A 21,787-nucleotide genomic window follows, 5' to 3' on the forward strand; every position below is an offset into this window, starting at 1 on the left:
TATGGTCAGTTAGGACACAATTTGCCCAGAGAATGCCCTATCCCTGGAAGTGTTCAAGGCCAGGCTGGAGGGGGCTTGAAGAAGCCTACTAGAGTGGGAAGCATCCCTACCCATGGCAGGGGCTTGGAATGAGATGACCTTTAAGGTCCTTTCCAACCCAAAGCTACCTGTGAGTGAGTCTTTGATAATGGGTTTGCATCTGTGAGTCCTTGACAATGGGTTTGGAATGGGTTGCCTGGGGCCTCCAGAGCAGGAGTCCATGCATATTCCACCATGGAGCAGGCATCAAATGGAGCCCAAACACATCTGTGGGAATTTGAGCTTTCACAGAGTGAGTGAGCTCCATTTCTATGCCACCTTTGGGCCTGCTGACAGCACAGGTTCCCCTGGCCACTGCTGGTGCAGCCCAGCTCCAGATAACTGCTGAGGTTTGTCTGGAGCCTGAGAGATCAGGCTTGGCCAGGAAAATCCTCTTAACCCCTTGCCCATGGCGCTGAGCTTTGCTGCACGTGGATGAGTGAGTGTGGCTGCTTCAGAGAAGATTCTCCTCAAAAAGATGAGAAACAAGCCAAGATGAATATGTGCATCAGTCAGGAGCATTTCGTGGGGGAAAAACTGGGATTTTGGTCCGCTTTCATAGCCTGTGGTAGAAGGAGATGTCTCACAGCATGAGGATGGATGTACACAAGATTTTGCTACAAAAGAAGCTTCCCAGCCATATGAAACAACTTAGAAAGAACTCAGGAGATGCAATTCTGGCTTTCCTTGGCTATACCAAAGAATGAGATGACTTTGCTTTTTGTTTTGTTTTGGATTTTGGGGTTTTTTTTGGTTTCTTTTTTGTCTGCAGCACAGCTCTTTGCTTTTCCTTCTGCCTTATCAGCTACAAAAGCTGGTTTATGCAGCATTTTTCACTGAGTTAGAGTTTTCCTCTTCCAAAAGATGATGCAATGAACAGAACTGACAGGACTGGTGTGTGCTCTGGTATGAATTATTTGCTGTATTTGGCACGTCTGTCCCTTAGCTCCACCTGTGTTATGTGAAGCATTTCAGCTTTAAATTCTTACAATTTGTATAATCTGTTTATTTAGGGATGGTATTTCCCCCTCTATTTGTAATTTCTTGCTCTTCTTCTCACCATGGGTAAAATAACCCAAGAACTAGATAGTTCATTTGACAAATAGTGAAGTGCTATTTTTTCTCCCAAAAGAGGTTTTGATTTGATTCACTGTTTTTCTCTTTTCCTTCTACCCTCAGAGGTTACTCTCTGTTAAGATAATCAAGACAGCTAACCAGAGAGATTGATTCCTAACAGGCATAGCTGACTGGAAATTTAAGCAGCTAACACACACAATCCAGAACAAGTGGTGTGCCTCATCTTTCTACAGCAAAGGCAATTTTGTGGCTGCTCTCAGTATGAACATTATGAGTTCTCTTATCCATACCTTACAGAAAACGACTTTAGGCTGCTCACAAAGACACCTTCTAGGTAAAAAGCATAATAAAAGACACAATTTTGCTCTACAGGCAGCAGCTGTGGATGACATTTTGCATGTAGAAATGAAAGCTGTCTGGGTCCCTTATGGTACACTCAGACTTTGAAGTGTCAGTGCCTCAACAAACCCTTCTTGCCCCTCCACATCCTCTGTTCATCCCATCTCCATCCAACCTCCAGCTTTACTGTGAGGGCTCCACCTGCAGGAGTGATGGAAGGGGGAACCTGTGGCCATCAGGGTGCCCACCTTGGGTCTGCCCTGATTCTGGCTGGCCTTTGAACAGCTCAGAGGAAATGAGAGTGGGAAGATTGCACAAAGCCAGTTCTGAGCATCCCTCTTGCTGCTGTGCTGTCCTTGCTCCAAGAGCCCCAGTGCAGAGGAAGGAGCAGCCCAGGGACTGTAACTGGGAGGCTGCACCACGCCCCAAAAAGGCAATAAAGATGTGAAAAATGCGTATTTTATGATTGGCTTTTTGCAAATATTAAAATGAATATTGTATGTTCTGTGTTGGAAAGTTATACTGTATTAATTCTCTTAAGTAGTGTATTAAATATAGTTTTAGGTTATAACAAAATGTTAAAATAGAAACTATGCTATGTAGGATACTTTTTTTTTTTAAGAAAGGACTCACAGTGAGACAGCAGCCACAGGACACCTAAATCTTTCAGAGAAAGAGAATTTATTGCTCCATTATCAGGAGAAACGAACTTCTTCCTGCCTCACTCAGGACTGGAGACGCCATCAGGATTATGAGGAAGAAGCTGACACTGCCCAGACAGAATCCTGTGTTTGAATGGAATTTATGCATCATGTATGAGGTGTATGAATATGCAACAGGCTGTTGTTTTTAAGGGTTAATCCTCTGTTAACGTGGGTCCTTTTTCGGGCTTGTGCTGCCCAGAAAAGGTACCCAAACATCCATAACTCTTTGTTTCTATTGTCTCATATTGTCCTAATCCAAATTGTCCAAAATTTTTATTACTCTAATTGTATTGCTATTTTTATAACCATTTTATTACTATTAAACTTTAAAACTATTAAAATTTGACAAACAAGTGATTGGTGTTTTTCACAAAGAGAATTCACTTTGTGCTGAATTACTGCATGCAGCTCTGTTCTGTTTTGAAAGCATGCTCTGCAGAACACTGTGCAAGGCCTTTTGCTTAAAGGCCAGGCAGGGTTTGGCTCTTTTCTCTGGTTTTTGGTGATGTTGGCCTCAAATTGCCTTGTTATTCCTGTCTGTAGACCAGTGATGATAATAGCCTCACTTTTTCAAGCAGTTTGAGATTTTCTAACGAGGCACATTTTATACAGGCTTTATTAGAGTTCTTGTTTGTAGGATATTACGATACACAGGGTTGTTGCAATGTGACTTCAGAATATATAATGTAATTATTTGTGCTGAGTATAAATACATTTAAGGCAATGCTATCTGTGCTGGGAGAAAATGACATTATGCTGCTTTGACATTTACCAAAAAAGCCTCCTTTTTCTATATTGCATTTGCTGTGTGTCACTTGTGTTCTGCTACCAAATGAGGGTAATGGATGAAAGAACAAGAAAAGCATTTTTATTTTCTAAAAAATTAGAAATTTTGTGTTAATAGGAGCTTTTCCCTTTGAAGCCAGGCTATGTATCAGTTGTCATACAGTTCCTAATCTTTTCCATCATATTCAAAGGAAATTTATGAGGCAGAAGAGTCATTGGGTGCAGAAGACAAAACTTTATTTTTCTTGTGGCAGTAGGATTAAAATATAGAATTATTGTTTATCCTTTGTGGACATGATCAGAGTTGATAATTACAATTACATTGTTTGCCATCCCTGAACTAATTCTTAAGGCTTAGGCAAGTCAGCAGTGGAACTGATATGTTTAGCTTCTTATTAATAAGAAACAGAAATTGTCATTTAAATGCTTGATCTTACCAACACTTGCTAGTGTTTACCTTACTGTTAAAAAAGTCTGCTGAATCCTGGCTGAAAGGCATCTTACAAGTTTGTGGTGTATTTCCAAAGCACAGCTGTGCAGCAGCTTAAACAAGGACATTTCTGAAGCTGAAATCTTATTTTTCTCTTTTTGCAGGGATCCCCAGAATTTGTATCCCCCTGAGGTCAGCAATGCAAAGCTTCAGTATGCTGGTTGGGGTCCAAAAGGGCAACAGCTGGTAAGAGAAAAAAACAAGTGTGCAAATGCATCTAGAGACCATGCTGTTATTGCTTGGAAGTAAAGAAAAATAATTCCTTTTTTGAACAGTTTCTTGAGACCTGTGTGGTAGCTTCTAGCATTTTTTTATGATTGTTCTATCATGTAATTTATTTACAAAATTCCCAAATATATCCATTCACTGCAAAGTAATCGTGTCCAAAAATGCAGAGAAAGAACATTTCATGAAAGCTTTTTGAGAGGATGCACCTGCTTCTCCCAGTGTTGGACACAGGACAGATTATAGGGATAATAGTTTGATTTATTTAGCATCTCATTGCTTCACAAGGGCATCTTCAGACTTGCAAACTTGGCTCTGGGGATATGTTAATATTAGCAGCCCTGTTTGGAGAATGCATCTCTCTAGAACAGAGCTGCCCTGAGTTTGCCCTGTGGTTGTTTGCAAAATAGACAGAATTAGAAGAGGATCCTGGACAGTTTTCAGAGCTGCTTAAAAAAAAACCACACCACTTGTCAGGGATTCATTGTATTTCACAGAGTTGTTCATACTGCAAAAAATCTTAAAATCCCCAGCATTTTACCCCTCAGCCACTGCCATCCTGGATGTGCCCATTTTTCAGAGCATTTATTTCCTGGCCAGATCCCCTGGCTTCATTCCCTGGTGCAAATCCAATATTAAGTTTCTCTATATTCCAAACATTCTCTTTCTACCATAACAAGAAATGAAAAAGTGGCAACTTATTTTTTGATATGGAAGATTTATACCAAGAAATGAGCTTTGAAAACTCATGATAAAAGAAAATCTGGCACGTATCTCCTGTTCCCAGTCCTCTCTTGGGGACTGTTTGTCTGTGTCCTTAACTAGATTGTTTTAAATTCTGTGATTAAAAAAAATAAATAAATAAAAAAACAGGAGTCATCATCATTGCAAGCCTGAAAATCAGATTGGAGAAAACATAAGAGATACAGGAACAGGAAAGTCTTTCCTCCATCAGGAGGCTTTCCTCCTCCTGCTCCATCAGGAAAATTGTGTTTGAGAGTCATTGACCCCAAATCTGATCAGAGAGGGGAGTCAGCAGCCTTTATCTGTGTGCAAAAAGTCTCCTGAGGAGCTCTTTGCCTTCACTGCACACAGCTGGGGGACCTCACTCTCCATTTTGCTCCAATCCCCACACCACGTGCAGGGAATACCTGTAGGACCTAGCAAAGAAAGCCAAAACATTTTTCCCATCACTGCTCACTAGCTCTATTTTAAGTCTAACAGAGTTCAAAATATGTAACAAAAACTACATTTTCTAATTAAAATCTAATGTTGAGTGGCATTAGTCACATTCTCCACCCCACAAGTGACTTTTCCTTCCTTAAATAGAGTTTTGTGTGAACCTGTGTGCCCTCAGCACCTGTGGTCCCAGCTCACTGCTCACTCATGCTCATTTTACCAAGCTGAAGGGCTGCACCTGATTCCCACCTTGGAAAGAAAATCTAAGGAGATTTTCTACCAAAACAAAGAAAAATGTTCATACCAAAACAGACAAATTAAATATATTTCCAACAGGAGAGTATGCACAATCCAGGAGAAGAAAAGTCTTCTTTACAATCAACTTTATTATTTAATGTTGCAGAGGGTGATACCAATTTCCACCGTATTTTTTAAGCAATTTACAGTGAAAACTGTAATTTACAGTGAAATTTACAGTGAAAGCCCCAGGAATTCCTGAAGACATCAAGTTTCATGCATGTTCCTTCTGTGGGGTACATGCTATATATCTGTATATTTTTGGTACCTTTAAAAATCCTTATATTTGTTGAATTCCATATGAATCTGGAAAAATCTTGCTACAGCAAAATTGTTCTGCATAGTTATTTTTTCCTTTAGATTTTTTTGTCTTTTCTTGTCTTTTGTCCTTTTTTTTGTATTTTTTTTGGCTTTTTTTGGCTTTTTTTACTTCAAGATTTGAAAAATTATTGGGCTGTAATTGAGCTCTATTCCCTGTTCTTGCATTTGGAATCAGGGCAGGTGAGTAGCAACTCACTGGTAGTCTAAGCATTATTTTTTCATACTTCTAACATATGTGCCTTTTTGCCCTTTTCTTTGCCAGGCATTGACCTTGAAATAAAATTACAGCTGTAGTTTATAAAATAAACATGCTTTTACAGACATCAATATAATCTTTTTATATCTAATAATCAGCGGAGAATAGCCAGAGGGAAAAAAGAAGCTTTTAAAATTAAAAAAAAAAAAGTACAAGAAAAATAAATGAGATCTAGAAACACACCATGTTCATGTTCTGTATTTCAGGACTAATTGGGTTACTCAGAATATAATTGCCAGTGAAATTCATGTCACCTTCTTTGGAGATGCAAAGACAGAGGGAAAATTAAAGCCTATTAAAATTTGATAGTGGGAATGTGTTTGCTAAATGTGCACTGAGTGCTGTTGCAGGAGAAGGAGGGAAAAGGCAGGAGTGGGAGGGAAAGGAGTAGCTGGGAACCCCAGATCAGCTCCCCCGGTCCCAGGAGGCTCCTGGGGTGTTTGAGGGGGGTCCTGCAGCAGCAGGAGGAGCCCAATTTTGTGTCAGCCCTGGTGCTGCACCCTGGGCTCCATCCTGCACCTCCCAGGAAAGGCGGGAGCCAAGGGCAAGCGTGGCTTACATCACCTTGAAGATACCCCAATTTTCAGGAAATAAAAAAGCTTTCCCCTTGAAATCTCCTGGTTTGTTCTTTTTTGGCAGCATAAAGGAAAGGCAGGGCAGGAGAGTAAGAGGGCTTGGTTCCAGAATTTTTATTCTCTTTGTAGCTTCTGTTTCATCCTTCCTAGGGGAACTTTGGGTTGCTGAGCCTGACCTCTTTCTCTCTTGCATGTCTATTCATTCAAAAAAGAAATAAATCTGAAAGAGAAGGAGCCTGAATGATCTGCATTCTCTGCAATTAAAAATATAGTGGAATATTCCCAGGAGCGATTTTCTATTTATCTTGCTTTATTTTGTCCTTTCTCATTAAATTACATGCCAATTTTTGGATGATTAAATCCTCAGAGCATGTTTCTTGACTTTTTACTAGCCTGCAGAATGCCACACATGCCAACTGAGCTGTTTAAATAATGGCAGATACTGGATCAGAGAAAATCTGTCAGAGGATCAGAATGCAAAAAAGCTCTCACTTCTGGCATCTCAGAAAAAATGCTTCAGCTTTTCTCTGATCTCAGCCAAAGTCTTGACAAATTAAGTCTCACAAAGCTGTTGGAAGAATGGGGCCCCTCACCCTGGAGTGTGAGCTCCAGAGTCATTAGAAAGAGAGCCACTAATTTCAATGCAAGAGGGAACACATTCCCTAATTTTGGCTGTTAATAAAGGGCTCATTCCTCTCATTTGTCCTACAGCATGAGTCATCATTTATGCCTTTCCAGAATAAGTGAAAAACACTGTTCACTTGGAATAGCTGTGTGATACATTCACTATTTGTGGGTGTAAGTGACTATGCAAAATGCCTATGGGAAAAATCCATCCTTTCCATGGTGCACCTGACAGCCCAAAGCCACACTTTGTATTCCATTTCATCAGCTACTGGCCTTCAGCATGGTGCTTGGTGGCTTTTTAGTGAACAGACTGTACTATCATCAGTTTGTGTGATATTTTCCAGCAATATGAGACTGTGGGTGGCATGACAGGACTGCAAAAAAGTGTTATTCTGTACCTTTGTCCTGTTCTGGGCATGCTTCTCTGCACTCCTTGGATTTCTTCTCTTTCTCTGATCATGCCATCTATGACTCAACAGCTACCCACTTCTGATTTTGCCACCAAAAAATAAAAACCTTCTGTTAATTGATCTTATTGGAATATTTTACCACTTTCATCATGTTCCATCTCATGTTCCAAGGCTCTGCCCACATGCTGAGAGCTCAGCAATATTCCTGTGGTACATTTTCCCCAACAGTATCTAAGAAAAGGTTAATGGTGTCTGAGATCCTGAGCTCAGCTTCATGAAACTTCTGTGGCTGATAGGCCTGGACCTGTCTATTTTTCAAGAAAAGTGAGTGTAGTGTGAAGAGGTTTTCTTTGCTGCTTTTCTTGGCAGCAGAGACAAAATCAGAGAGTGTTTCAGGAGTGCTTCAGTGCTTCAGGGACTGTCCAGTGCCTCTCTTGAACTGAGGTGCTCAAGGAATCCAATAAACCCAAAGCTTTCAGGAGGCTTTTATCTAAGTCATCCCAAAATGAGCACATCCAGGTTCAAAGTATTTGCATTAAGGACAAGCTAGGAATATCCAAGGGCCCTGCTGCCACAAGGGAGGAGGAAGCAGGAGGCCTGCTCCAATAAAATGCAGTGAATATTTGTCTGCATTGACAGCACTAAATACAGTTCACAGGAGCTGTTAAACTCCAATATCAAAAGCAGAAGCACTTCTGTTGTGCTGCTATTTTCTTTTTCTTTTTTTTTTTCAAAATCAGAATCTGTAACCATCCTGACAGATATTAATGGTAATGGTGACACATCAGATGCTGGGGGAAGCAGTCGTGCACAACTTCAGAGGCAGCAGTTATAATTCTAAAAAATCTCTCTCATAGATCATAGTATTTATTCTTCTACAAAGAGAAATATTTCTTTTAAAGTTCTCCTGACCAGTCAGTCTATTATTGTTTACACAGTTTCTTTAAGTACAAAAAAACATCCAGAAAGCAGATGGGGGTTGCTGGAATTTTTGCATGTCCTTGCATTTACTGCAGCCCCACAGAAGGGTCAAAACAGGTTTTTCCTGCATTCATAGGCAATAAGCCTTTTTCAGTGTCAACTCTTTTTGGAGCAGGAACCATCTCTTTTTCTTGTGGATTGTGCTGCAATCAAGTTTATAATTGGTTCTAAGGTAACAGAAGTTAAGTTTCACAGCAGGTGCAGAAGATGCAATAAGAAATCTCTGTTTCAGGGAAATGCAAATGCCAGGGGAAAAATGGAGGGATTCTTTCAGCCTCTTCCATGTTAGGGGCTTGCAGGTGCCTTCAAACAGTGAATGCTGATGCTGGTAAACAGCTTAGTGTCATAAATATTAAAAAGTACAATACAATTAAATGAATCATTGGATTTTTTAAATATATAAAATATTTGAATGATAGATCCTGCTGCATGACCACAACCGACCCATTTCATTTATCATTTTTTTTAATGCTGTAGTACAATGTTTTTCCAGCTTGGATATCTAGATGCAAAAAAAAAGCTGGTTAAGTGATGACACCTGGAACTAAACTGGAGTGACTCCTCTAATGAGGAGTTTTTTCCCTGCCTGAATTTGTGCCTGTCATGCCAGCTTAGTTCCAGGCAGAAGGGCTGCACAGATATCAAGGGAAGAGGACCATTTCCACAGGAGGCACTGAATCATCTGCTGTTGTTCCTATTCCAGCAGGGCTTTTAAACTGCTCTGTGTATAATTGCTGTAGGTCTACTTGTCTCTACCATTCTTTTATAGATTTTTGCATCATTATTTTCAAGCTGTTGTTCCCTCACCTTTTCTTTTTTGCAATGACATATGAATCAATATTTAGCTCTGTTGTACTGTATGTAATTATTCTGGCTTGCTTATCTTGCTAGTTGAAAAAACACAAAGACTTCTGCCCTGTCTCCCTCTCCCCCCAACCCCAAAGTCTATTTAAGCCCTATTTAAGCATAGTGAGGGATATTCAGGCAGATTTTAACATGCTCCCTACATTCTGGAAAAGCGAGAATTTCAGAATAATAATGTGTCATCCATCTCCTCATCCCCTTCTCGAGCATCAGAATACGATTTTTTTGGAAAATTTAATTTATATATATTACATATACATTGAGCACCTCCTCTCCCCTCACTTTATTCAAATAATTCTACTGGAAAGTGCTGTATTTAGGTTTTGTTTTGTTTTGTTTGTTGGGGTTTTATTCTTTTGATGCTCTTTCTTTGTTTACAGTGGCAGCACTGTCCTATTTTTAACTTTTCACATCCTTGTCATTCCTTTGTCACCCCTGGGCTTGGTGTTGGGTCCTTGTGCCCTAAAGGGAGGCTTTGGCACAGTCAGTGTAATGTTCTTTGCTGAGAAATGGTCACATCTCTTCTCCTCCCAGCATCCTTGCTACTGCATCTTCATCAGGTGGCAAAAGAGCAGGATATTTAGAATAACTGCAGGTGCTGCAATGAAATGTTACTGAAGGAATATGTAGGTAATTTTATTTAAAATAGGATGTTGCTCTTTTTGTGGCCATGAAATATTTCAGAGGACAAAATGAAATTTGCTATTTGCCATAGAATTTTGCCACTAAATCAGAAAGTAATTGCCCTTCCACCCAAATGTGACACATAGGATGATGCAGGCATTTCCCCTGGGGGTGAGACACTGCCACAGGCTTCCTCTGTGATTTCTTATATGTCACTTTGTTTTCTGGTGAAGTTACAGCAATAGATTCCTACTTTTAAATGGATTTACAGAATTGATGCATTAAATGTCACTGACATTCACAGTCTGCATTAAGGAAACTGAGTGTGTTCTCACAAGAAATGCAAATATCCATGGATTTGCTAGCTTAGAGGAACTCACCATCCTGTTCCTCTACAAGGAAAGTGCTGAGTTCTCTTCCTTTATATGTTCCCACATTTCCTCACCTGCTACCGTACAATATTCCTAGCAGGAAAACACTCCAGCACTGGGTCAGTACCACTGGAAGTTATTCCCTCCCTTTACAGCAATTTCTTGAATTTCAATGGAGATTTATGGATATTGAACCACCCTTTTTTATTAGGGGCAGTTTTCATTTCAGAGATCTGACTGCCAAAAGTATATTCTTGTCTGTGCACAAGTGTTCCTGACACCTTACAAACCAGTGGTAGGTGGAGGATGTCCTTTGGAATACGTGCTTATGAAAAGTGCTGTTCTTGAAAACTGCAGTGAAAATATTGACCTTTTCTTTTAGATAGCTGCCATGGAAATGTTGACCTTGTCCTTTAGGCAGCAGCAGTCACAGCTGAGAGTGTGGGGAAGTCACAGACATTGGGATGCCACAGGCAGGACTGGACCCAAGGAGGGTCCCAGCTTGGCTTGTGGTGCTGGTCTCTCCTTCCCCAGGAGCTGCCATTTCCCAGAGAGATGAGGAAACTTCATGGAAAATTCTGTCAGCTGTCCTCCTCACCTGCTGGAATAGGTGTTGAGTGTTTCTACAAGCAAGCTTCTAATTAAAGAGCAATATTGCAGTGGCCAGCTCACTGTCCAAGGTCAGATGTGCACCTGGAGGAATCCTAAATCCCAATTGCCAGTTTCTTTATGCTGACACAAATAATCTTTGTGCTCCTCTTAGTCAGGTGTTCTCTCTATAACACAATAAAGTATTTTAAATGGAACACTGTATCATCTCACATTAAATAATCTAATTTATAGTCATGCCCTACATAACCATCAGAGATATTAGGTTATAGAATACACGATAATCCATCAAGCAGAACTTAAAAGCAGAAGCAGAGTTCCATACTAAATGGTACATTTACTATTACATTCTTTTATATAACAAGGCAGTTATAAATTAAAATAACTCCATTAGAATACAGAGCAATGAAATACAAACAGACATGGCTCTTTCTCTTTGTTGAGGTGAAACAAACCCTCCTTTCTTCCCTGAAGAACAAAAAATAGGACAGCACATTTTTCTTGAAACAGACATTTTCAAACCTCCAGAATTGTGATAGCTGTTTATTTGGCTGTACTTTGGCAGATTCTAGGTGTGATTAGAATCCATGCATGTTGTGGTCTAACCTGATCACAGAATACAAATGGAAATGCACAGCATCTGTAACAATGCAATGTCAAAAATAAAAAAAAATCTTGTAGAAAATGGAGAAGAATATTAATGCACTGAAGGACTTAAACTGAGAGAATCAAGAAGAAAAAAAAAATCGCTTCTGTACCCAGTTCAAAAGGAAAAATTTTGGGAAAGTGTCTCCATATCATAGAAATCTGCCATTACTTCTATAGTCCATTAAGTGGGACTTTATCCTGAGTATTAATTTTGACAATTTGGGATTGTCTAAAGTCATTTAAACCCACAAGATCTTAAAAACTCTTCTGATTTCCTAAGAGAGAATGCAAGTGGGATACTTCCAAGCAAGTTTCTGAGTAGGCCAAACTCTGCTCTCCTAAATTCCAGGGCTTTATTCTTTTTTTTGCCATATTTCCTCTTGTGATCCTGAACTTCACCACCTCATGGTGTGTGCAGCATTAGCTACTCCCAGCTTTCACCTTGCCCTGAAATTTCTCAGGTTTGAAAGTGTGAGGTCCAGCAGAAGATCTCCACCAGCTCCTTCATCACCTGTGTCAGGACAAATGCCCTCCATGGACCTCCTAGGTTATTGTGCTTGGTTTTTTTGACCCTTAACCAAAGGTTAAGGTTCCCCATGAGGATCAGGGTACTTGAATGTGAGCCTTCTACCATTTATATGAAGAAAGGCACATCTCCTTCCTCCTGACCAGAAAGCTGGGATCAGGTGCTCCCACTGCTCCTTTCCTTCCTCCACCCATACCCATGTCCCACAAGGAGATCAGATCACCTCCCCCAGCCCCAGTCACCTCCAGACCTGGAGAGCCACATCCTCCCTGGGGAACCCTTAAGACTCTGCTCTAGAGCTCTGGACACCCCTCACAGAGACAGGAAATGTTTCTTTATTTGAGGACATGAAGGAATGTTTTTTTCCATTCTCTCTGACATTTCTGTCACTTTGTTGATCGCATGTGAAGAAAGCAAAATTAAGTTCTTAGTGTTTATTTTGCAAGTTATATTGGCAGTTTCCAAGCTATGTGCCTAAAATCAGGAGATTTTCATGATTTACTAGAGGTGACTCTTCTACACTTGCTTTTCCAAATATGCAGTCAAGGCCACTGAAGGCAGGAGATTTTTTATTTGACTTTTGCAGTGGCCTTGTTCGTTTCCCTTGCACAAACAGCTGCATTTTCTTTTCACTGCACTGATTTCTGTGCAGCCAAGCTCTTACACCACTGGAATCAGATGTTTTCAGGTCTTCCATCCCCAGTGATGAGTCATGAATATTGATTTTGATGTGTTCATGCATCAGCATGATTCTTACATGCATCAATCTTCACTTCTGTATTCTCTGCCTGTAGTGATCCCCTGTTTTTTGAGCTTCTCTGTCCTGAAAGCTTCCCTGCAGAATTATTTTAAACAGGTGTAGTCCTCCCCTTGATGTAAACATTACCTTTGCCTATGTCTGGGCAAGGTAAATTTGAATTAAACTAAGCTTTATCTCTTTGTGGTATACCTTCAGAAACTCCTATGTCTTCTAAATCCCTGGTGTCTTAAGGAGTCAGCTTCTTACTTTGAATTAAAACAGACAAATGGTCTGGTATGAAAAACTGCAACTGTAGCCTTTTCTGTCAATTATTTATTAAGATGTGATTCTCTGCAATGTTCTGATTGTGTGGAAGAGTTTAATTGTGTAATCACTGGTCTTAATAATGGCATTTTCATTTTGTGAAGAAAAAAAGTTGATTTAAAATTCTTTATCTCACTCCTCTGTCACAATTGTATTCTGTCTCTTTCCTAAGTTATGAACATGAACCAATTGAAGGAGAGAATGAAAATATTTTGAAGTTTTTTGTCTTGTATCTTTTTTATCACCTACTATCAAACTGTTTTTAAATGGCAAGAAGAAAAACCTAATTAAAATACGAGATCTTATTATGCAAGCTCACTGGTGAGGAGCAGTTTATGGTTTTATTACCCTTTTTAAAGAACTGATAAGAGCTGGAGTAATCACATCATATGCATTAGGAAAAACACTAATGACAGAATACATTAATGACAGCTATTTGAACATCAAAGTTTGCATTTTATGAGGCTCAAAAGAAGAAATTGGCAGAGTATTCATTAAATAATGCATAATCAATCAGCAACAAGCTTTAGAACTGATTTTTAATTGATCACACATTTTTCTGCTGAAGTTGAAGTAAAAGCAGTAACTGCAAAATGCCAAGACCTTTCTGGTACAATGCTTGTCACACTTCCTCGGGATCACAAAATGAAAACACAATTATTGTTTCTGCTTCAAGATGCTACATGGATGAGCACAGGCCCAGGCTGATTCTGGGTGGTACAGACAGGGTTTAACTCAAACAAACAGCAGGGAATCTCTCTCTTTGCAGGTTTTCATCCCCACTGTCCTCAGCTTCCATGTTTCCTATGGCAGCATAGAAACAAAACCAGCTAAGAAGGGATATCTCCAAAATATTTGGATGGAATTAGAGAGCACTAGAAATGGTGTAGAAAAGGGAAGGTCTTTCTGTTTGTGCATTTCCAGGAAGGGTTTGATCACAATCAAAACTCCTTGTGTCCATGGTCTGACATTTCCAAACCACATTTACAAGCTGTGGCTCTGTTACAGACCTCAGCCAGCTACTTGGCATATAAATAAAGACATAATACTTTTCCAGTTCCTGAACATATTGGTAAGATAAATCTGTGTATTTTCCAGAGGCATTCTGATCAATGTGATGAATAACACCATATAAATACGTAGACAGTTAATATACAGTTCAGCACAAAACATTCCTATCACCGAAACCCAAAAGAAAATGGACAGTAGTCAGACTGTTCTAGGGCAGTGTCTTATGATGAAAAGTTTTTTAAAATGTCCTTGATTAAAGGGACTTTAAATCCTCTTGTGAGATTATTGTGGTGGGCTGCCCACCAAGCTGCTCTATCACTCCTCCTCCTCCTCCCCAGTGTCCCTGGGGGAGAAAATTCTGTGAAAATCTCACGGGTGGAGCTAAGGATGGGGGATCACTTGCCAGTTGCAAAAACAGACTCCAGGGACAAAACAGACTCCATTTGGGGAAATCAATTTGATAATCTGCTATTAATTGTAAAAGAATTGTGAGTGAGAAATAAAACAAAAATAAACACACCATCCCTTCCTACTTCCCTTCCTTCCCATCCTCATCCACTGACCACGGTGTCTGCAAGGCTGTTTCTCTCACATTTTGTCACTCCTCTCACATACATGCAAACCCAGCATTTTCACCCTTTTATAAATACATTTTCACAGATGCACTAGCAGTGCCCCTGATGGGCTCATCTTTAATCAGTGGCAGGTCTGTATTTTTTCATAATTTTTTTTGTTTACTGATTCTGCAAAATAAATACAAGTGCTTCTGAGAAGTGCAAAAAGTCTTTAAATTATTCTGTTTCTTTTTTTTTATTATTCAGAATATGTTCTCAGGCAAACTGGTTTTCCAACAAAAGAGCAGAAAGAGAAAAAATAAAGGTTTGACATTAAAAACAAGAAACAATGAAATACATCATGTTGGATGAGGAGAGAATAGTGTAGTTCTATTTGTAGTTCTATTTCCCCATTCACTGTGCCTTCTTTTTTGTGCCTGGTCTTTTTAAGCCTCAAAGGAAGATTGAACTGATTTTGAATTTAAAGCAGGGTTTTGTGGTTTAACCCCAGCCAGCAGCCAAGCCCCACACAGCTGATTGCTCCAGTGGGATCAGGGAGAGAACCAGAAGAGTAAAACCCAGAGCACTTGTGGGTGGAGATAAATGCAGTTTAATAGGGGAAGCAAAAGCTGTGCACACAAGCAAAGCAAAACAGGGAATTAATTCCCTGCTTCCCATGGCTGGGCAGGTGTTCAGCCACCTCCAGAGGAGCAAGGCACCACCACAGGTATCAGCGACTTGGGATGACAAACACCATCCCTCCAGAAGTTCCCCTCTTCCTTCTCCTTCCCCCACTTTATATATTCATGATGCTGTGTGGTCTGGGACAACCCTTGGGTCATTTTGGGTCCCCTGTCCTGGCTGTGTCCCCTCCCATCATCCCAGGCACCCCCAGCCTCCTTGACAAAATGGCAGCACAAAAAGCACAAAATTCTGTGTAAGGCCTGCTCAGCAATAACAAAAATATCTCTGCATTATCAACACTGTGCTCAGCACAAATCCAGAACACAGCCACTGGGAAGAAAATTAACTCTACCCCAGCTAAACCCAGCACAGTGCCAAGGAAATGTCTGTGCCTGTCTGTACATGAAAGCCAGTTCTTGTTGACCAAACTCTCCATGTCAGAGTGCCAACCTTTCCATGCCATCCTTCTCTCACAGATAAATCCTGTGGGCTCACCTTGCAGTGTGGAAAGGTGCCTTTAAGGTGTAGGAAACATTTGCACTTCTCAATGTGCTAATAACTTAAAGTAATAAGCACCCAGGCATTAACTTTATGAGAAATTTGAGTGATGCAGTTCATGCAGTTGACAAGTTATATATTGGAAATTTTGGGGTAAAGAGAACATAAACTTAGAATGCCACTCTACAGCTGGTAAATAAATAGGAGCAGTAAAAATGCAGATTAGTGCACATGAATTTATTTTCTTTTGATCTATGGAGAAGTAGGAATTTCACACACCTCTTTGGCTGGAAGGAAGGTAGGTTGACCAGCTGTAAAAGGAGATGTTCACCTACTCAAAATAGTTGGTCACTGTGACTTTTTAAGTCTTAAGGAGATGATTTTCATCATATTCCTAAAAAAATCCACAAATTAATCCATTTAAAAGTACCAACATTTTAATTAATGCAGCATAATTGCTGAACACCACTCTGGGTCAGTTTGGTAGAGAGTATTATTTTAGAAGCCCTTAAGCAGTTGCAAAAGCATTTTAAATAAATCCTTGAATCAATCAGTGTCATTAAGGCTCTTGCATGTTTGAAGTGAATTAAGTTTAATTTGTTGTTAAATCAAATATTTACCCTACTGTATAAATTTATCTTACTGGATACTTAAGCTTTGACTTTTCTTTCTGTCTCAGGCTTGTGGTCTAATCACCCTCATATTTTTTTTTTCCCTCCAATTTTAATTGTGTGGTGCAAGGATGCCAAATGGTTTGGGGTTATCAATTCTAGCACCAGTTGCATACAGGCAGAGATTTCTTCCCAGATCACAGGAGTTAGTGATGTGCTGATACCTGAGGATAAAGGGGTTACAGCTGAAAGTCACATACTGAGCCACAAAAAGCCAAGAGCAAAATCCATTGATTTTTATTATCCTGGGATTAAGTGAATGCATTTGAAAAACCCCAAACTTTATCTTAATCCCCTCAGATGTTGCAGTTATTTTTGTTAAGTGTTTAATCTTGGGGGCATCTGTTAAAACATCCAGCAGAAAGAGAGGTCTTCTGCTAGATCCAGTGGCAAGAAGTTCCATATGTTAATTCTGATTTCATTAGGAAAAATATTCTAGGTTTCATTGGTTTGCCTGTTGTTTTTGAGAAATAAAATGGTAAAAATACATTTTTCCTTTTATTGGAAGTCTGTCCATCATCTTGTAGAACTTACATCTTCCTTGGTTTTTTCTGTAGATTTAGCAATTTCTGTTTCTTCAATCCATGTATGGATGTTTCCATTCTTCTTGCTTCTTTCAGAATATCTTCTCTTGAATCTGTTGAATGTGTCATGATGCAAAAGGACATGGCATTCAGCACAGGGCTCTCCTGGCTTATCACAGCTTGGTTTTCCATGCCAGTAGTTGTGTTCAGTGTTGGATTTTAAGGCACATGTGCTGCAAGAATGTCTGGGTTAAAGTCTTGCTCAAATATGCCCAGCAAAAGAGAAAACACCAGAAATCTGGGCTCTGCTCTTTATCTCCTGTACAGAGAGGCATAAACCTGGACTTCATCCCTTCTGTCATCATTTTAAATTTGTCTAGGAGTGCTGTGCAAAGCTGGCATGAAGTAATGTAAAAGTGATGTCTGAACATATTTTTACTATTTTTCTTTACTGAAATTTCTTATCCCCTAATTAGCTGACAGGATTGATCATTTGATAGAAAGCACTGCTTTGATGCCATGAAGCCAAAACAGTAAAAATTATTACACAGGTATTTCACAATAACTTCAAATCTGTTTCTAACATGGGATGTGAGGTAATCCAAAGACATTTCTTTCTTGATGAATAACAGAAGTCCAAAAGCTTTTTCTTAATTTATAAGATACATTACACAGAAATCTTCCTTGTGCTGCTTCAGTTATCTTTTATCTTGATTATGGTTGACGTTTTTAGGGTACAAGGCACTGTAGTTAGGAGGATAATTTTCAAATCTCCATGAGGTGCTGCAGTTTGGCTCTGAGTTATATGGGAGGCAGTTGGAAGTCAGAGCACTTTATTATTTTTCTACTGCAGCAACCAGATACCTCACACAGCCTGATGAGTGCAATGAAGCTTTGAAAGATCAAACAGTGAAGATGGAAACATTGCAATACTTTAAAAAGGGAAGGGTGGGAACAGGTTGTCAATCCACCTTCTTTATTTTTCCTGTAAACTCATAAAACATTGAGTATAGTACAAAATATTGCAAACCTTATTCTGCTGGAAGAATGTGGGCAAGGGAAGGGTTGCATCACCTGAATAAATCCACTTGATTGTGTGCCTGTCATAGAAGAGCTCTTACCCAAGCATCCCTTAGCACATTCAGTACTCAGACACAGAGATTTGGATTTATTTGAACCCTGAGTATCTTATTCTGCTTAGTCTTCACAATTTTTATGCACATTTAAACTTCAACAACCTCCCCATATGCAGATTAGCTAATACATAAAATTCTTTACTTGGAATACCTTATCTGGCTGCTCTGTTTACTAAAATTCAAGGTAGGAAAGAGAATGTAATATCTTCCACAATGTTTTTTTTTTTTACTTTTCAAAACTATTCATTGAATACAGCTCTTCCTAGTTCAAAAGGAAGAAGAGCAAGCTACAGTTTCAGTAATAATTTTTACCTTTAGGCAAACCTGCTTTAACTCCTGCCAAAATTAGATTAGGATCTATGCTTTCTTCTGGAATCTTTTCAGCTCATCTTTGGGTGAAACATATACCATAATAGGATGTGAAACAGGAGATGAAAGAAAATATTTTTCCCAATTCTGCCTTTTCATATCATGTGAAATTGCTTTCTAGTATCATGGTAAAAATACATAACATTTATCCCAATATCTTCAAGTGTAGAAAAACCCATCTATAAATGTATACTAAATTATATTAACAGTTTGCATTTCAGTCTAAATAGCTTACTGATAACATTTTTTCAGTTTTAATAGAGTTTAGAAATGTTGAAATGTTTAGAAATGTGTTAAAGACAGGGATGGGGAGCAGAGTACAGGTCCCATGAGGTGAAAGGGTCAGTGACCTGCCACACCTCTCAGACACACACAGTCCATGGGCCTGCATGGGATCCATCCAAGGGAGCTGTGGGAGCTGGCAGAAGTGCTCACTGAGCCCCATCATTTACCAGCAGTCCTAACTGCTAACTGGGGAGGGCCCAGGTCACTGGAGGTCAGCAGGTGTGATACAAAAAGAGCCTACAGAAAAATGTCTACAAAAAGAGCCAATGGTGAGAGGTTCAACAGGGCCAAGTGCTGGGTCCTGCATTTGGGTCACAACAACCCCAGGCAGTGCTACAGGCTGGGGACAGAGTGGCTGCAAAGTGGCCCTGGGGAAAGGACCTGGGGGTGCTGGTTGACAGCAGCTGAACATGAGCCAGGTGTGCCCAGGTGGCCAAGAAAGGCAAAGGCATCCTGGCCTGTATCAGAAATGGTGTGGCCAGCAGGACCAGGCACTGATTGTCCCCCTGTCCTGGGCACTGGTGAGGCTGCACCCCAAACCCTGTGCTCAGCTCCCACACAACAAGAAAGACTTTGAGGTGCTGGATCATGTCCAGACAAGGGAAATGGGGCTGGGGAAGGGTCTGGAGCTCCAAACTTATGAGGAGCGGCTGAGGGAGCTGGGATTGCTTAGCCTGGAGAAAAAGAGGCTTGCGGGGGTGATGCCTTGTGAGGGCTGACCTAGAACAGAGACTAGATGGAGTTAAAGAGTAAAGTAGGGATTTATTAGGAGGCCTCAATGGATCCACCTTGGGCAGCACAAAAGCCCAGCCAGGGTTGCACCCAAGATGAACAAAAATGGTCACAAAATGCATGGCCGGTCACAGGGTCTCTCTCTTTTATAAGTTCTGGTCCATTTGCATCTTGGAGTTATTGTCCTATTACAGCTTTAGCTTATGAAATCCCATCCTTCTTGTTTTTCTCTCTTCATTCCACCATTGTTTGTGCTCTTGGGCCTGAAATTTGGATCATTTGCCTTTGGTCCCCAGCTAGGGAAGGAATTGTTTTGTCTACCTACTCTGTGAAGAGAGCTTACCATTCCTTAATGTGAAGATCAGAACTACAAACTAAAGCAGTACAGAATCTAAAAATACAAAAGCCAAAACCTGAGCCATCAGGGGACCTCGTCACTCCCCATAATTACATGAAAGGAGGGTGTAGCAAGGGGGGATCAGTCTCTTTTCCCGAGGAGCAAATGGTCTAGAGAGGAAATGGTCTCAAGCTGTGCCAGGGAGGTTTAGGTTGGATTCCAAGAGTAATTCCTTCACAGAAAGGGTTGTCAAGCATGGGAACAGGCTGCCCATGGCAGTGCTGGAGTCACCATCTCCGGGGGTGTTTAAAAGATGTGTAGATGTGGCACTGGGGGACTTGCTCTAGTGATGGGCTTGGCAGTGCTGGGTTAATGCTTGGACTCAGTGATCTCAGAATCAGAGAATGGTTTGGGTTAGAAGAGACCTTAAAGACTTTAAGGGTATTTTATAACCAAGTGATTCTGTGATTCTGTGACTCTACTTAGACCAAGGTGTGTTTCACTTTGGGATGAGGGAACAGGAATTGTGCTATCAGTGACAGAGGAACACAGAACAATTGAACCACATGACAAAGACAAATGCCATGGAACAATATTTTTATTATTGGCTGGCTAAAGCTTTACTTCCTGATCAGCATTTAAACACATGAATAAAGAGCCTGATTCACAGGAGCATTTCACAGCAATAGCTCTAACAACTCTCAAAACCTAAGCAATGGAACTCTTCATCTCATGCCCTCTAACTGAACTGTTCAGTTTCTGAAATGAAGACAGGAGTGAGAGAAATAAAGCTTATATCAAAGCACCAAGGCTTCAGTTTGTTGTAAATTAGCATCTTTCTATTAGCTGATGGCATTGGAAGCAAGCTGTGGAAATCCTTTTTTGGACAAAAGATGCCATAAAACTGTGATATGTGATTTTGTACTGCCAATTATTGTAAAAGCAAAATGCAACATTTTATGCTGGAGCCACTGCTTAATGCTGTTCTCTTTTTCTTTTTCTTCTTTTTTTTTTCCTTCAAATCAGATATTTATCTTTGAGAATAACATCTATTACTGTGCCCATGTGGGGAAACAAGCCATCCGAGTGGTCTCCACAGGAAAGGAAGGTGTTATTTTCAATGGGCTCAGCGACTGGCTCTATGAAGGTAGGACACAACATTTAGGCCAGCAGTTAGTTATGAGTTTAAGTCACACTCCAAAATTACAGACCTTGCTGGAATCAGACATCCAGCATTGCGTTTCTGGGCACTGGTGGACCACAGAGCTTGGAAACCTGCTATTCTAAGAGCTGCCTGTTGTGCTGGAGTGGATATAATGTGAAATGGTGTAAGAATTCTGTTTTCAGGCTGTTTTCTTTCCCTTAGTCCAAAGGTAATAAATCACTGGGCTTTAATGAACAGAACTGCTTCATTATTTAATGGCACCTGCAATCACTCATGGACGTGCCAGTTTTCAAATCACAGAAAAGGACAGAAATGGGGAGGGAAAAGGGTTTTATCTTAAAGGAGAAAGCGAGGAAACAATTTTACTTGACTAGCTGTTTTCCACAGAACTAGGTGGGCCTTAGAAGCTGCCCACATCTTGCCACCTAAAAAAATTTCTAAAAACAGACCCCAGTAATTGGCTTCTTTCCTGTGAAAATGGGCCTGACAGGGTGGAGGGTCATCTCTGGAGCACTGTTGTCTTTGATCCTTTCAGCTGGCAAATGGCCATTTTGGTGTGTGTGAGCAGCTGCTTGAAAAGTGATCTCAGCTGCTCGTTAGCTTGGGAGAGGATCCTCACCACCCCCAGTTCTTTAGGGCATGGTTTTTAAATTAATATATCAGAATAAAAATTTTAAAACACTCACACACACACACACACACACACACACACACACACACACATATATCTATATGTATATCTCTATGTATATCTATATCTATATGTATATC

At 40.2% G+C, this 21,787-nt stretch overlaps 1 protein-coding gene across 4 annotated transcripts in view; it reads left to right on the forward strand.

The window, feature by feature from the left end:
• Positions 1 to 21,787, forward strand: part of DPP6 (dipeptidyl peptidase like 6) — a 570,302-nt gene that overhangs the window by 462,277 nt on the left and 86,238 nt on the right. For all 4 annotated transcript variants that reach the window (XM_077190535.1, XM_054634812.2, XM_054634797.2 and 1 more), the window contains exons 7-8: positions 3,579 to 3,660; positions 20,878 to 20,998. In XM_077190535.1, coding sequence (XP_077046650.1) covers positions 3,579 to 3,660; positions 20,878 to 20,998 — 203 coding nt within the window. The remainder of the gene's footprint in view (positions 1 to 3,578; positions 3,661 to 20,877; positions 20,999 to 21,787) is intronic.

The sequence above is a fragment of the Agelaius phoeniceus genome, chromosome 1, assembly GCF_051311805.1.
Source record: "Agelaius phoeniceus isolate bAgePho1 chromosome 1, bAgePho1.hap1, whole genome shotgun sequence".
In the NCBI taxonomy this organism is placed as follows: domain Eukaryota; kingdom Metazoa; phylum Chordata; class Aves; order Passeriformes; family Icteridae; genus Agelaius; species Agelaius phoeniceus.